The sequence below is a fragment of the Bombus huntii genome, chromosome 11, assembly GCF_024542735.1.
Source record: "Bombus huntii isolate Logan2020A chromosome 11, iyBomHunt1.1, whole genome shotgun sequence".
Taxonomy (NCBI): domain Eukaryota; kingdom Metazoa; phylum Arthropoda; class Insecta; order Hymenoptera; family Apidae; genus Bombus; species Bombus huntii.
In genome coordinates, this window is record NC_066248.1 from 6,878,871 (window position 1) to 6,893,513 (window position 14,643).

The 14,643-nt window shown below is 30.9% G+C and overlaps 3 protein-coding genes across 10 annotated transcripts in view; 1 reads left to right on the forward strand and 2 right to left on the reverse strand.

The window, feature by feature from the left end:
• LOC126870823 (transcription elongation factor 1 homolog) overlaps positions 1-14,643 on the forward strand; it is a 222,825-nt gene that overhangs the window by 55,675 nt on the left and 152,507 nt on the right. The gene's annotated exons all lie outside the window — the stretch shown is intronic.
• LOC126870838 (fatty acyl-CoA reductase wat-like) lies at positions 1,219-5,379 on the reverse strand. 2 transcript variants are annotated; one of them, XM_050628905.1, is made up of 9 exons: positions 4,470-5,379; positions 3,953-4,132; positions 3,360-3,453; positions 3,038-3,283; positions 2,788-2,933; positions 2,407-2,706; positions 1,948-2,229; positions 1,595-1,852; positions 1,219-1,515 (listed from the first exon to the last, which is right to left on the reverse strand). In XM_050628905.1, the coding sequence occupies exons 2-9, from the start codon at positions 4,117-4,119 to the stop codon at positions 1,407-1,409; spliced, it is 1,602 nt and encodes a 533-aa protein (XP_050484862.1). In that variant the 5' UTR covers positions 4,120-4,132; positions 4,470-5,379; the 3' UTR covers positions 1,219-1,406. The 2 variants fall into 2 exon arrangements, with proteins under 2 accessions (XP_050484862.1, XP_050484861.1); XM_050628904.1 differs by having other exon boundaries at positions 3,953-4,141.
• On the reverse strand, positions 5,526-14,322 carry LOC126870825 (WASH complex subunit 2). 3 transcript variants are annotated; one of them, XM_050628857.1, is made up of 13 exons: positions 14,161-14,322; positions 13,813-13,941; positions 13,548-13,736; positions 13,323-13,474; positions 13,052-13,239; positions 12,873-12,955; positions 12,653-12,779; positions 12,400-12,588; positions 12,034-12,314; positions 11,617-11,939; positions 8,631-10,111; positions 8,406-8,545; positions 5,526-8,309 (listed from the first exon to the last, which is right to left on the reverse strand). In XM_050628857.1, the coding sequence occupies exons 1-13, from the start codon at positions 14,161-14,163 to the stop codon at positions 6,807-6,809; spliced, it is 4,788 nt and encodes a 1,595-aa protein (XP_050484814.1). In that variant the 5' UTR covers positions 14,164-14,322; the 3' UTR covers positions 5,526-6,806. The 3 variants fall into 3 exon arrangements, with proteins under 3 accessions (XP_050484814.1, XP_050484812.1, XP_050484813.1); XM_050628855.1 differs by having other exon boundaries at positions 12,873-13,239; XM_050628856.1 differs by having other exon boundaries at positions 8,406-8,527; positions 12,873-13,239; positions 14,161-14,321.

Below are 14,643 nucleotides of genomic sequence, written 5' to 3' on the forward strand. Positions count from 1 at the left end.
TCGGGCGTGCACTGCCTTCCTGAGTCGCCGGTTGGTTCTCGATCCTCGACTCTGTTCGCTTGAACCGCTTGCCTGCTCGCGCGGCCTCCATCCCCGTATCGCACTACACTCTGACGCTCGATGTACGATGGTGGCGCACAATTTACCCGCTTCTTTTCCTCATCTGCCCTTCGATCCATTCCTGTTATGTATTATGTATTTATATAGTATTTCTCCAGTGTTGGTTATACCAAGCTTTTATAATACTTTTAATATCATGATTAATATTGAATACAAGCATATTACAGCATAACAAATTTATTATTCATATTAAATGGGTTATATAAATCTTGATACACAGCCATAAAAGATACACGAAAAAGATGTGCAAAATCTCCCTCCCGGCTCTCTATATTTTATTCCCCTATATTATATTGATTCATTTTAATTTATAGTTAGAACAAGTCTATAAAAATTGTACAACCTAAGCTAATATTTTAAAGTAAAAAATTGTATTGGAATAAGAAGGATATGATAAATACTAGTATATCCAGTATTTAAATAGGAAAAAAAACAATTTCAGTAGTGCTTCGTACTTCGATAAATCAATCAATTTGTATACAATGTGCTCAGCATGTAGACAAGACTGTAGTCACACCTATTAACAACGCGCCTATAAATTGAGAAGAGACTCCTACGCATACATTTCATTTTCATGATTAGAAACTTTTTAGTTTGATACACTCGGTTAAAAATTCTTAGTGAACAAAATCTTAATTTTTAATTTATTTATGAAAATATATTTTTATATGACATTTCAAATTTTTATTTTCTAGTATAACTATTTCACTTTTTTTTCATCTTATTTCACAATATAAGAATTTCAATAACGCTTCTGATACCTTATATTTCTTTTTACTTGTGATATTAATTAATTAAAAATATTCCTATATAAACAAGTTAATAATTCGAAATAAAGGCTTCAGATATTACAAAATGCTTAAAGATTATATAAATTATAATTATTATAGAACATTTTTAATGTTTTGCTTATATATAAATAGTATAAAAATAATATAAATAAAATTTGTAAATAACTTGAAACTTCTCTAACTTTCTATTTTGACCAAATATAGAAATGTCAGAATCAACAGAATTAGTCAATTATGAAACAATCTTAATATTGCTTACAGAATATGAAAGCAAATATTTCCTTACTTAACAAATTGGATATTGTAATAAAGGTAAGAGAATATATACATTTTATTTTAATAAAGATAATATAGCTTTGTGGCGACATCTATTATCATTATAATGAAATAAGTTCAATAGTGAACAACTGTTTGTAACAGGAATGTACACTTTAATAGAAAATTGTTTCAAATGTAATGTAGATAAAAGAACTACAATATTGCTATCAATAATTATTAGTGTGATAAAGGACAAAAAGACCAAAGAAAACTTATGAACGATATCGCAAACCATAAAAGTAATAGTGATATTGTTAACACGATTGTATTGTGCGCTAGACGTAACCTACAATATAAAAATATTTCATGTTATAATGTATAATAACAGTAACTTTAATTTCAATAAACATTGAAAAGGAACGTACTTCTTATATTTGGCTATTCCTAGTTCTACTGTGTCCATAGGATCTTTTAATAAATACATACGAACACCTCTTATGTGATAATAGAAATATTCCTTCCAGTCCAAGTATTCTGTATTAAGGCAGAAAATTTGTCGATCAGTAGAATTCATCTTGTTCCAAAGTTTTATAACATTGTCATTTTTAAACTTCCATTCATTTACTGCGAAGTAATGTATCACAGTGCTAAATTTATGTATCTTTTTGTATGCATCTAATAATCTAAAAATATATTAATGAAATATTACTATTAATTTACGTAATTATCAATGTATGTTATCTATACATGGTTTATAATTGGTATATAGGATACATACATAGGTGTCCGACCAGTGAGATAAGCCAGTGTATCAACGATAATTGCTGGTATTATGTGCAATAAGAAAGCATAGATATTGTGAAGAAATAAATATCTATTGAGTGTCAGTCTATAAACCCAAATAACTTTTGTACTAGGTACTATTAATCCATAAATTTCATTAAGCTTCATAAATTCACCCCAAGAAATTGGTTTTTGACAAGAAGATACCGAATTATAAACAGGTATTTTTTCCTCATCAGGTAAATTAGAAGATTGGTCTGACTTTATTGCAACTTTTCTATGAAACAAAATAATTATTACCTGTATTGAATTTTATATCTCTTTTTATCTAAATATAATTCTTTATTATTTCATTCTATCAATTCTTTTTTCTTTTTGTTTACGAATGAAATGGTATTACTCAATTTTTCATACTATTTAATAACAAAATTAATAAAAAATGACAAAATACTACCTATTGGCAACATCCCAAGCAGAGGAAATAATGTTGGAAATAACATAATCAGCTGGTATGATATCTGCTATATTTTCTTTTTTACAATGCAATGTATGTAACAAACCTATACCGCTACCCATAACTACACCTGTGGGTCCATACATATTATTTATCCATGCAGAAATTGGTTCCTTGTAAGTTGCTATAACGATACTGGGGCGTACAATACAAACTGGTAGATCATCACCATACTTTAATACCATATTTTCTCCTAGTGCCTTAGTAAATACATATGTATTTGGCCATTTATCAAGCAATCTATTATACAGAATATTTGCAGTTGATTATAATCATTCTTATTCAGAAAATTAGAATTTAGTGTTTTAAAGCAATACTTACATAGGGGTCATTTTTTCAAGTCTTCCATCATCCAATGTATCCAACAATGTTAAAACTTTATCTGCATCTATAATATCTGTATAGTGTACTTCATCAATATTCTTACGTACACAATTGGAAAATGCAGTTGATACATGCACAAAAGCCTACAGATAGAATTATTTGTAATTATTAATAATTATTTATGTCCTTAACAGAGTTGGTCTAAGATATTTCGTATAGAAATTACAATAAGAAATGTTAGATATACCTTAAAATTTGGTAATTTTTTTGCAAATGACAATAAGAATTTTGTGCTTCTGACATTGATATTCACTGCAACCCGAATTTTTTCATCAAATCGCACAACTGCAGCTGCATGAAAAATAATATTCACATTCATTAAAGTCTTCTTATCTTCTGGCGAAAGTCCATAATCTTCTTTCGCTGCATCGCCTTCTAATATTACTATTTTTTGCAGAAAATTCGGTTGCTCGCATCTTAATTTGTCGTATATCTAATAAAAATATTATACAATTTATTATTAGAATTCATTTAATAAGATACTTTATTAAAGAGCTTATTCTACTTACAACTTCTTCGAAACTTTCTTTATATCGTTCGAAAGCAGTTTTCCCCTTTTTCGGTCTCACTATCATATATAATCTTAAAATATCTGGACAGCTTCTACAAATATACTTCGAATGGAATACAATGATTTATTATGCAAAATAATATGACATAATTATATTAGGTCAATGTATTATCAAACAATGTATAGTACATAAAGTATCAATCATAATAAAAGTACCAAAACTCCGCTGTACGTAGAAAAGAATTATTTCATAAACACCGGAAGTACCTTTGAACCGATTGTTCAACAAACGAATTAAGATGTATTAGCAATCAATAATGGCACGCCATGTCCAGGAATTACAATTACAAAAAATATCAAAACGTAAATTAACGAAATTTTCAAGGCAAAGCAATATTATTTTTTATATAATCGTATCATCATATTATAATACGTGCTGATGAAATTTTAATTGCAGAAATAAGAGATTATTGATATGTTTTAGGCACAAAAGTACGTCGTAAGATTAAATAATCGCTGTTAATTTATTGTTTGCATTCGTTTGTAATACGTAAAAAATTATTGAAATATAGTGTCGTGTCAGTAGAGTACCTGAGCAACTTCTCGATGAGTAGCTTTCCTAAAAAACCCGTACCCCCTGTTACCAAAACATTAGTATGAGAAAAAAATTCAGCTATTTCGCTTTTTTCATTTGATACCGTTGGTTCATCAAAGTTCACTAAGTCGTCTATATATAAATTACTTCCACTTGAAGACATCTTGACGGTCTACCTGTTAAACCTCGGACAATATACGTAATTTAGTATAACAATTGTTCAGCGACATTTTATAGGATGAAAAATGATAAAGCAAGGCAATAAGATAAAATGTATCTAGAATATAAGTGTGATTTTTGAACAGCTCAGTTAAACATTATTTGAACTTTATTATGCCTTCTTCTTGAAATCTACATAGTTCATTTCTTCAGTTTTTATATGAATAATTTATAGAATAATCTTCACAGTATGAAATATGGAAACGAATTTAGAACAAAATGTAATTACAAGAAACACATCGATTTAAAAAAAAATTGTTAAAGGAAAGAAAAGAAAGTAACAGTATTGCTTACCAAATGACGTAGCAGCTTAAGTAATACCTCTGATGTGAATTCGACGACGTTTCAGTTTCGACTGTAAAGTATTCCGACTGTGCCCCAATAGCTTTAAACGGATATATATTTCTTCAAATGTACACCTATTCAGCACATATGAAAGTCGAAACTTGTGTATGCAAATTAAAAACAGGCCATTTAGCTTTAGTAATCTACTGAATTACGATAGTTGGATTGAAGTACTGAGAAAGCAGTACATCATATCGATGTACGGGAAAATAATGTCATGTGTTTTGAAACATTTTGTAAAACATACCTACATTGAATTGGAAACGAATATACATGTTCCGATATAATCGACTAAAAAGATCCTCTCAGTAATTTAATATATGTGTCGCTACGACACATATACATAGTATTACATGTTATTGAAGATTTTGCATAACTTCTTTTAGTCTGTAATAAGCCATTTTATTTTACAATGTAAATATTTATAGAATTTATGTAATTTTACGTGAAATTTAACACTAAATAATCTTTAAAAGAAGATTAATCCTTATCATCATGAAGAATAATCTACTATGTAGGACAATGTACAAAATATGTACCTGATGAAGTATAACAGAATAGGTGTGCTTGAATTTGCTTAAAACAATGAGTTCTATTTTATTTTTAATTTAATTCATTTAGTCAGATAAATTTCGTTTACCTTTCCATAATTTTAATAGAAAATTATTCTGACTTAAAAAATTACATAATCACCACAATTATATAAATATAAATTCATTTCAATTGTAAGTACATCAGCATTGTTTTAGAAATACCGGATGCACCTTTGAACCATTCAATGACTTAACTATTAACTAACTTAACATAAATTTATAGCCGAATAACGTCATTTCTAATGCATCAAAAGTTTTACGCTTTTCACTTCGACTTTTAATGAACTATGTACGATATCATCCGAGAATAACGAAAATTCGAAAAATAGATTTTTCGTTAATGAACAGAAAACAAATAACAACAAATTTCCTTTTCATTTTATCTGATAATATTAGGAATTAAATCTTTAAATATAATATAAATGATATTTATTTCGTTTATTTATTTGTATTTGTACTAATACATGTTTCATAGAGAGGATGCAATATATACAATAAAATACATTATCGAGTGCAACATATTGTCAACAAATAAATATATAAGACGAACTATACAGGGTGTCTCTGAAATTATAAAACAAGCGGTTGGGTGACGATACTACATGCAAAAATCGGTAGTAAAAGAAGAATAACGACTTTTCATTTAAGGCTTCAGTTTCACTCGCAATCATGAATCTGAAAACGCATCATGTACCCATGTATTAACTGCAAATTTCGAATTATGAAACTTCTGTTTCTACTCGTGTCTGCATTGTTAAACATGGGCAATATCACGATTTGTTTTTTGATTAATTAAATGATTCTTAAAAAGTACTAATCCTATCCTTACTTATAAAAACCTTCAAATTGAATATAGAAAAATGAAAAGTAATAGTTATTGTCGCGGAGAAAACACACGCGGAGATGACAATAGCAGGAAATTAATCGTGGCAGCGTATATATTTAGTAATAGTCACAAGCAGGAAGTTTTATAATTCGAAATTTTCACTTAATGCACGTAACGTACTTGGATAAGTTTTCAAACTTATTTTCCTCGGAAACGAAACTTCTTTATTCAATTTATTTTTACATGTAAAATCACCAGCTGACCGCCTGTACCATGATTTCGCAGACCCCTTGTACATAAATTACAGAGAATGTATGATATGCAGTATACGTGAAAGCACTGCTTGCAAATTAATTATGCAAAATAATTGTGTAACAAGATGGCAACCAATCAAACAGTATTAATTATTATCTTATTTGTCTAATATTATGCTGTTCGTTGTCCTCGATACTTAATAAAAGTTTTGTCTTATGATTTTAATATTTTTATGATTTCTATTTAAAACAGTGACAATGAAAAAATACTTTAAAATATCTGTGGCAATATATGTTATAAATCATAATATATTTTGCATTCCTATAGAAAGAATAAATAAAAACAAATACATCTTGTATATAATTAGATTTTCTCCTATTATTTTTGCAGTGGCGATACCTTTGAACGCACAGCGTTATTCACAATTTATACATATTTAATCATCAATTTACTTAATTCTGGATTATTATTTTAATAAATATACAATTTGGAAAGTATTATATATGTTCAATGTCGATATTTTGTATCCTAATTTCAAACGAATTTATAAGATGTATACATTAAACAACAAACATAAATAATATATATATATAATTTTAGAAAAAAATATATTTAGTCATCTAGTAGAGCACTCAATGGATCTTCGCCAATCTTTTCAGCTGTCTTTTTTAGATCCCTCGTTACCGCTTTTTTAACGATCGAACGCGTTTCTGCTGAGTTTACCTGCGATTCGCTTGTGAATTTCTTACCGAAAATATTATCATCGTCGTCGTCGTCGTCGTCAGAAGGAAACAGCGACTTCGACGTGACAGTGGTTTTCTTTGAAGCTGGTGTCTTGGCGAAAATATCATCTTCTCCGCTCGATTGATCGGCAAAAATATCCGTAATATGCGACGTCCTTACGGTCTCGGTAATATTGGTTAACATATCATTTTTACTCGATTGCTCTTGAATACTTCCAGAATCTGACTTCTGTGTTTGATCGAATGGCTCAGAGAACAAATTTGTGTCGTTATCATCATTACCAAATAAACTTATTTTCTTCGCAGTTTGCTCCATAGAATGTCTCTTTTCGGGTATGTTTTCTATCGTCGACTTTTTTACAACGGATCCAAATAAACTATCATCTTCGTCTTCTTCATCGAATAAACTAATCTTGGTATCCTTTAAAGGCTTTTTCACGGCTTTAGTTAAAGTCGTCGAAAACAAATCACTTTCCGCATCATCGGTAAACAAGTCCAAAATTGGTTTCTTCGTAGTTTTTTCTTCGATGAATTTCTTATTACCGCTAGAAAACAAACTATCGTCTTCGGAAAATAACAAATTCTTTCCTTTTTCTGGAGACGGTGTTTTCGTAACAAAAGCAAATAACTGACTGGGATCTTTCAACGGATCGTGACTATCATCTCGTAACGGATCGATCATTTTTTTCGATTCGTCTTCGAATTTCGTGTCCTCTGATTTGGATTCCTTTCTAATAGCGCATGAAATTGTAGCGTTTACATTGGAAGTGGTACTAGATTCGGATAACGTGCTACTCTTTTCTTTCTGTTGCTCGGTTTTCCCCGTTTCTGTCTTTATATCGTCGATTTGTTTAATATGCGTGTCTTTCAATACTTTAAAGGTAACCGGTGGCTTTTCAGAAACGACTTTCTCGACTGGGGAGAGAATAGGCGCTCTACCAAACAGTGTATCTTCTTTCTGCGGATCCTCTGGTAGATCAGGTGGTACATCAAATAAATCTTCTTCGTCCGTAGACGGTGACAGTAAAGTATTTTTGTTAGCACTCACTGAACTTTCCTTGCTTATGCTCCCTAATTCAGATTTATCATCCGCAGACAAGAATATATTAGTATCAGGGGTTTTATAAAGATTATCGTTGGTAGACGAAACCAAGTGGTCAGAAATCGCGGCGGTAGTATGGGCAGCACTGGTGTTAGCAGCTGTAAAGGTCTCTTTATTGAAAATACTTGACGATTGATTAACCTGATTCTCATCTTGTGAATTATTCTCAACGAAGTCTACGGTATCAAAATCGATTCCGCTTTGTCTGATAGCGGATTTTCGTGCTTGCCTACTTTGTGGTCGGCGTCTAGCTTGTATCCTAACCCGAGTCTGAAAAATGATAAAAAGAGCAAAAATAAATAAACAATATGATCAACGGAATTATTTTCGCTTTTCAAAATATTTCAGTGATGTTTTAGTAATTACCTTCGAAGCGGTAGTAGACAACGTCTCTAGCTGGGCTGGTTCATCGAAACTAATGGCATTTTCTGCATTATTTTCATCCGAAATCATTGATTGCTGTGATTGCTTCTGCGTGGTGCTATCTTCTACAAAACAACATTTTCCTTTGGGTCAAATATATTATGTTAAAAAATTATAGATGAAGATACAAACTATAAGTGTAGAATGTAAAAGTTATATCTTCGTTACCTGACACACTTAACGGCGAATTAGGACCTTGTGTACTAAGACATCCACCGTCGTCGCTATCTCTATCCGCTGCACTATCTTCTTCATCTGTCTTTTCTTTGCTTTTTCGCCATACTGGTGGTGTATCCATAGGTGAAATCAACTTCAAATCGCCCATTCTTCCCATCAAATTTTTTATCTTCCCAGAAACCACGCGTTTCGCTGCCTGATTGTTCTTTTCAGGCGAAGATAACGTGCCAGGTGTATGTATGTCTAAAGATTTTGGAGGACTCTTCTTTAATTCATTTTCATTATTTTGCATAGGTTCGCGTTCGTCAGAGCTACTAACTCGATGCATATCTTTGTCATTATCTTGTTCTATGTCCGTGGACGCAGTAACAGGAACGTTTGATTCTTCAGACTTCGCAAAGATGTCAGAACTATTTGATGTTTCAATATTCTTAACAGAACGTTCCTTAGTATCCTCTGTCGTCTTCAAATTTAAATGTGCATCCTCTTTTGTTTTTTCCATTGATACATTTTTGGTACTGAACAAATCATCATAGTCATCATCCTCAAAGATTAATCCATGCGATCCAATGGCAGTAGAAAACAATCCGTTGCCCGAAAGAATATCGCTACTCTTACTTTTGTTCTTCTCAGTGGATACTTTTTGATCCGTGATATCTATTCCGAATGTAGCCGTTTCTGATGGTTGTTCGTTATCTTTTTGCTTTTTATCAATTGGTTTCTGGGCGGAAAACAAATCATTCTCATCGTCGTCGTTGAAAATATCAGGCTCATTTTTAGTTTCGCTTTTGACAGGTTTCGTAGCGAATAAATCGCCATCTTCGATATCGTCGTCGTCAAACAACCTAATTTCCTTCGATGTGGCAACATTTTTGCTTTTCTCCAAGCCATTATTTTTTGGTATCGTGTCTCGAATATTGCTTGCAAACAGATCATCATCAGGTATGTCCAAAAATTTTCTACTAGAGGTACTGCTTTCCTGTTTCGCAACCGGTTTCGGTATTATGCCAAAAATATCAACGTCTAGCGAATCCTTATTATCGAATATATCGATTTCTTCGTCAAAGAGACCTCTGCGTTGCGTGGATTTTATTTTATCAGAATACTGAGAAGTTAATAAATCGCTACTCCTTTGCGATCTAGAACCTGAACTGGTCGTCGAAAACAACTCGTCACCAGAGTCGGAATCGTCAAATAACGAAGGCATCTTCGATTTTGCCGGTTTTGAATCCGCTTTTGGTAACGGGGGTGGGCCAAACAGATCTTCGTTCTCGAATACATCGTCTTGCGCTATAGACAATACATCTTCTATCGATTCTTCCTGCGGTTGATTATTTGTTGAATTTAAAATTGAAGTAGCATTCGCTGGATTCTGTGTACGTGCAGTGAAGAGACTGTCACTGGTGATTTGTTCCCGATAGATCTCTTCCGATTTTAAACGCGTTGATGTCATTTGTGGCTGGAAGTCAACGCTAAAACAAAACGGTCATAAAAATAGAAATAAAAAATAATAATATAATATTCTATTAAAGTGAATTCAAAATTGTTTTCTTTTCTTTCTTTTTCTATTGCTTATCTTGAATTAAATTGGAAGAATAGTATTTCATTCTCTGTATTAAAAGATATGCCTTATTTATGGTAGAAGCTTCCTTCTGAAGAATACGTTACAAGATTACAAAACAAAAGCAAATAGAAACATGAAACTTAAAACACGGTGCGTATTAATAAAAAGTATAGAGTTAAATATATCGTAACAAAATCAATAAGGCAACGCTTGCAGATCAAAGAAAGATTAAAAAATGTGGAATGCAATGTCTAAAATGAATTTATATAAGAAATGGTAAGATTTCATGACGCTAGTAGTTTCTTCAACGCAACAATTTCTCATAATTCAATTATTCAATATCATGTGTACGCGAAACGTAATAAAATCATTGAATACACTTATAACTGCGATGCATTAAAATGCAAAAATAGGTATAACGATAATATAGTACAATACAATTTCCGATATAGTATTATCAATAACTCGCGGCAAAACAAATCCATAATTGCATGTAATAAATTCTCAAGAGACATAACGCGATAATTTATAACGTGCTAAATGAATCAATTGCTATTGACAGAAACAAGATTACAGCGAGAGAAATCTTGTCTATGACAAGTTGGCATGTGAGATTGGATTCTAAAAAATTGAATTACCATTCAACAAAATATAATAGCTTTTAGAAAGTACGAGGATCTATCCGTGGAGACGTACTATAGAGATTAGAGACATATGCACCATTCAGACAGGCATATAACAGGACTTTTGTAAGTGATTTGATTTTAAATCAATACATATATACTTGTTAAGTATCACATGGACAGTAATATTATTCATTGTTCTACATATCATGTTCTTATACATAAAAACTAGAAATGTTTATTAATTAATTAATTTAATTAAACATATCCCACTACCAATATGATACGGAATTTATTTGTGCAAATTGAAAAATTATTATTGCGTTAGGGATGAATAATGCCAGATGAATAATAGCCATGAGATAATGTAGTACTTACTAGATTTCCTATAATTAGAAATAAATGAATTTAAAAATGTGTTGATCGAATATATGCCTACAAGATACTAGTTCTGGACGAGATACGAATAAACTAAAGGAGCTCGCCTTGAGCTCGCGCATGTAGCCGATACAATCACCGCAACGTAATGAATGATGACTAATGTTTGGATCATCAATTCAATGACATTTGATGTACATGGCACGTGCATTTGTTTTTCGCGCGTATAAAAAAACAATGACGATATAAATTTTTATCGATATATCATTAAACATGGTCCGACAATCGTAGGGACGATAATACCTTTATTTTTAGCAAAATATATTATTGTCCATAATCTAAATCATCTGATTTGTTATTTAATCTAATTTACTTTAATTTAATTTAATTTAGTAATAAAATTGGCACTTACCCTATGCTTGAACCACCTGTATTATTAATACTTGATGGATGAATTGATATTCCACTGCTGTAACTACTTTCATTAACAATGTTTAAATTTTCTGCGTTATTCCTTGCTGTCACAATAGAGTCTTGTTCGTTAATATTATTGTTCAGAATAATATTTCGCGAACGATCAAGTACCGATTCATTGCTAGCACTAATTTCATAATTTGCTGGTGTATTACTTCCGGAAGATCCAGATGATTGAGTTCGCGATATCCTACGAGATAGCTTATTTTCAATCTCTGAAGTTAAGATATTTCCAAATATTGATACTTCCCCCCCTGGTTTCTAAAATATCACATGAAATATTAATTTTGCAGTTCCATTATAATATTTGTAACTGAAGTATTTTGTTAACAATAGTTATTTTATGCAATCTTACCTTTTTATTTAGTTGTTGATGTTTAGACGATCCGAAGAGGTCACCAACATCTTCATCATCGCTAAATAAATTAGTATTTACATTAGTTTCTGGGGTACTCGTAGTCATATTACTAGTTACTGATGATGCTATCTCTAAATGATTCCTTCGCGTTCCTTCCGTCTTCGCTGACTGATTATTATTGCTAGAATATTTATTTTTCGTGATTGTATTTTTCGGGGAAAAAATGTCAGAATCAGCATCACCGAAAAGATCATCGATTGCAGATTTTGGTTTCGTCGCTGTAAATACAGGCCCTCTTATTAAACATCTTGAAAAGACGCAAATATGTAAATTACGAAAGCTTATAAGCTACAAGAAACTTACAAACAGCACTAATTGGAGGTGGCACATCAATGCTAGCAGGTATAATATTATTCTTATACGATTTGATTTGTCTTTCCTTGGATGCATTTTCTACAAATTGATCATTTAAAAATCCTTTACTTCTACTGATTATAGTTTTAGATTTATCGTTTAAGATGTTTTCATCTCCCTCTGGTGTAAATAAATCATCTAAAAAATATAATAAAAATTAAATATGGATAAAAATCAAATTAAATTTAATTCATGTAAATACCTTTAAATCGATTTATCGATGCCTCATTTTTTTCATCTACAACAGGTTTTTCAGTCTGTCGAACTGTACCTAATCGCTTGGCTAACTCTTCTGCAAAATTTGGTGTTATATTGTTCGGCAATGGTATCTAAATCAAAGTATAAAGATCTTATAACATGTATGTGTAGTGTAAAGAACATCATACAAGAGTATATATATTAAAGAAAAAGGAAATAGGAACCTTTGATGCATTATCAGTAGGAGTAACTGAATCAGGTACTGAATCTATTTCATTTTGACTCAGTGCATCCATTTTGTCATTTCCTATAATATATGTCATATCATTTCTTTTACTGTAATCCGATTCATTCAAAGAAGGTAATAATCCAACAATGTTTGTTTTTGGTGCAGCATTCATACTGTAATCTTTAAATGCTGCTGTGGTATCATCTTCGCTTTCTGATTCTTCTTCTTCTTCGTCTACTTGTTCAGATTCACTGCTGCTACTGCTTTCTAGACCAATTTTATTTGAATTTTTCCATTTTTCTGAGCCAATGACATAAGGCAAAGGTCGATCTTGGTATGGATTATTTGGTCCCAATACAACACTGTAATTAAATTATCGATATTTTATTTATATATGTATAATAAAAACAATAATAAATAAAAATAATCTAGCAATAATATTTACCTTAGTACTACTTTATTGTCCTCTTCTTCACTATCACTATCAACAAACTCCATTTCCTTGTATTTTTCATACATTATATTTAGGCCTTGCTTGACACTTTCACTCACACTAGCTATGAAATCTGCAGTTGCAGAATCTTCATCCTTACCTTGCTATAAACAAATTTTGATATAGTAATAATTTAAAAAAGTTACAGTATCTTACATCGTAAAAATCTCCAACTACCTCCACTGATGTTTCTGCTTGTTGTCCAATCTCTATATCATCCTCCTGTACACGGCTTTCAATAAATTGAGTATTGGCTAAAGCCAAAGATGTATTGGTAACATTATCTATAAATATTGCTGTTTCATTTAGTTGTGTTGTCAATGAATCTAAGGCTTCTTGAGTTTTATTTGCCCTTGATACCACATTCTATAACAAATATTGTCGGTAAATATAAATCTTGTACAAGTATAATTTTAATAGGTTACACCAATTTCAATCATACATTAGAAAATTGCTGCAGATGTTTAAGGAGTCCTGCATCACCTGCTAAACTCCATTCCCTTCTCTTTTTTCGCATTTCATCTGTAGTCCATGGATGATCCCATGACTTATCCATCCCATTTGATATGTCCTAGTATATCAAATTTCTATTATATATACTTAAAACTATCTAATATATTTTTTCTAAATGCTTAACAAATTTGACAAAAAGGAACAAATTTCCATATTATTTTCATTATACTAATTCTGTTCCATATGAAAAAAGTAATATATAATCTTTATTATTGTTTATATTCGTTAACCTTGAAAGTTTTAAATGTCAAAACTGGTAAATGGTTATACAACATACCATACCACCTAGCCCAATTTACTGTAACAGACTGTTATTTATCTTCGTAATTACATTTACATACGTTGCATTATTTTTTATCAAACTTAGTAAAAGAAAAAAACACCCACTTAACAGTTGGACTTATCAAGTGTCCGGCACTGTCACAACTACTACTGTATGGGAAAACTTTCAGGAATGTGTGAAAGTTAATCTGAGGCCTATATTTTGCAAGCTGTTTTTTGCTTATACGTCATAAAATAGAGAGTACGTAAAACGCTACAGAAATTCTTAATAAGACAAAGGATTAAACAATTAAAAATTTTGTATACAAAACATCTTTTTGATATAAATTATCTGTTTGAAAATTATAATATATCTTTTTTTTTATATTATTGTGAAGTAATATTCGTAATAATTTATGTTTCGCTGCGTTATCGTGTTATTTAAAAATTTAGTACAACCAGCACAATAAAGTATATTAATATGTATCATATTTTTCAT

What these genes read in the sequence shown, in the direction of transcription:
- LOC126870838 (XM_050628905.1), bottom strand. Translation starts at nt 4,119, where the DNA reads ATGTCTTCAAGTGGAAGTAATTTATATATAGACGACTTAGTGAACTTT. An exon ending in CTTGAAAAAATGACCCCTAT is followed by an intron (nt 2,707 to 2,787) that starts GTAAGTATTGCT and finishes TCTGTATAATAG; the next exon opens with ATTGCTTGATAAATGGCCAA. An exon ending in GCTTGGGATGTTGCCAATAG is followed by an intron (nt 2,230 to 2,406) that starts GTAGTATTTTGT and finishes TTTGTTTCATAG; the next exon opens with AAAAGTTGCAATAAAGTCAG.
- LOC126870825 (XM_050628855.1), bottom strand. An exon ending in AAGCAGAAACATCAGTGGAG is followed by an intron (nt 13,475 to 13,547) that starts GTAGTTGGAGAT and finishes ATTTGTTTATAG; the next exon opens with CAAGGTAAGGATGAAGATTC. An exon ending in ACAGGTGGTTCAAGCATAGG is followed by an intron (nt 10,112 to 11,616) that starts GTAAGTGCCAAT and finishes GTTTTGTTTTAG; the next exon opens with CGTTGACTTCCAGCCACAAA.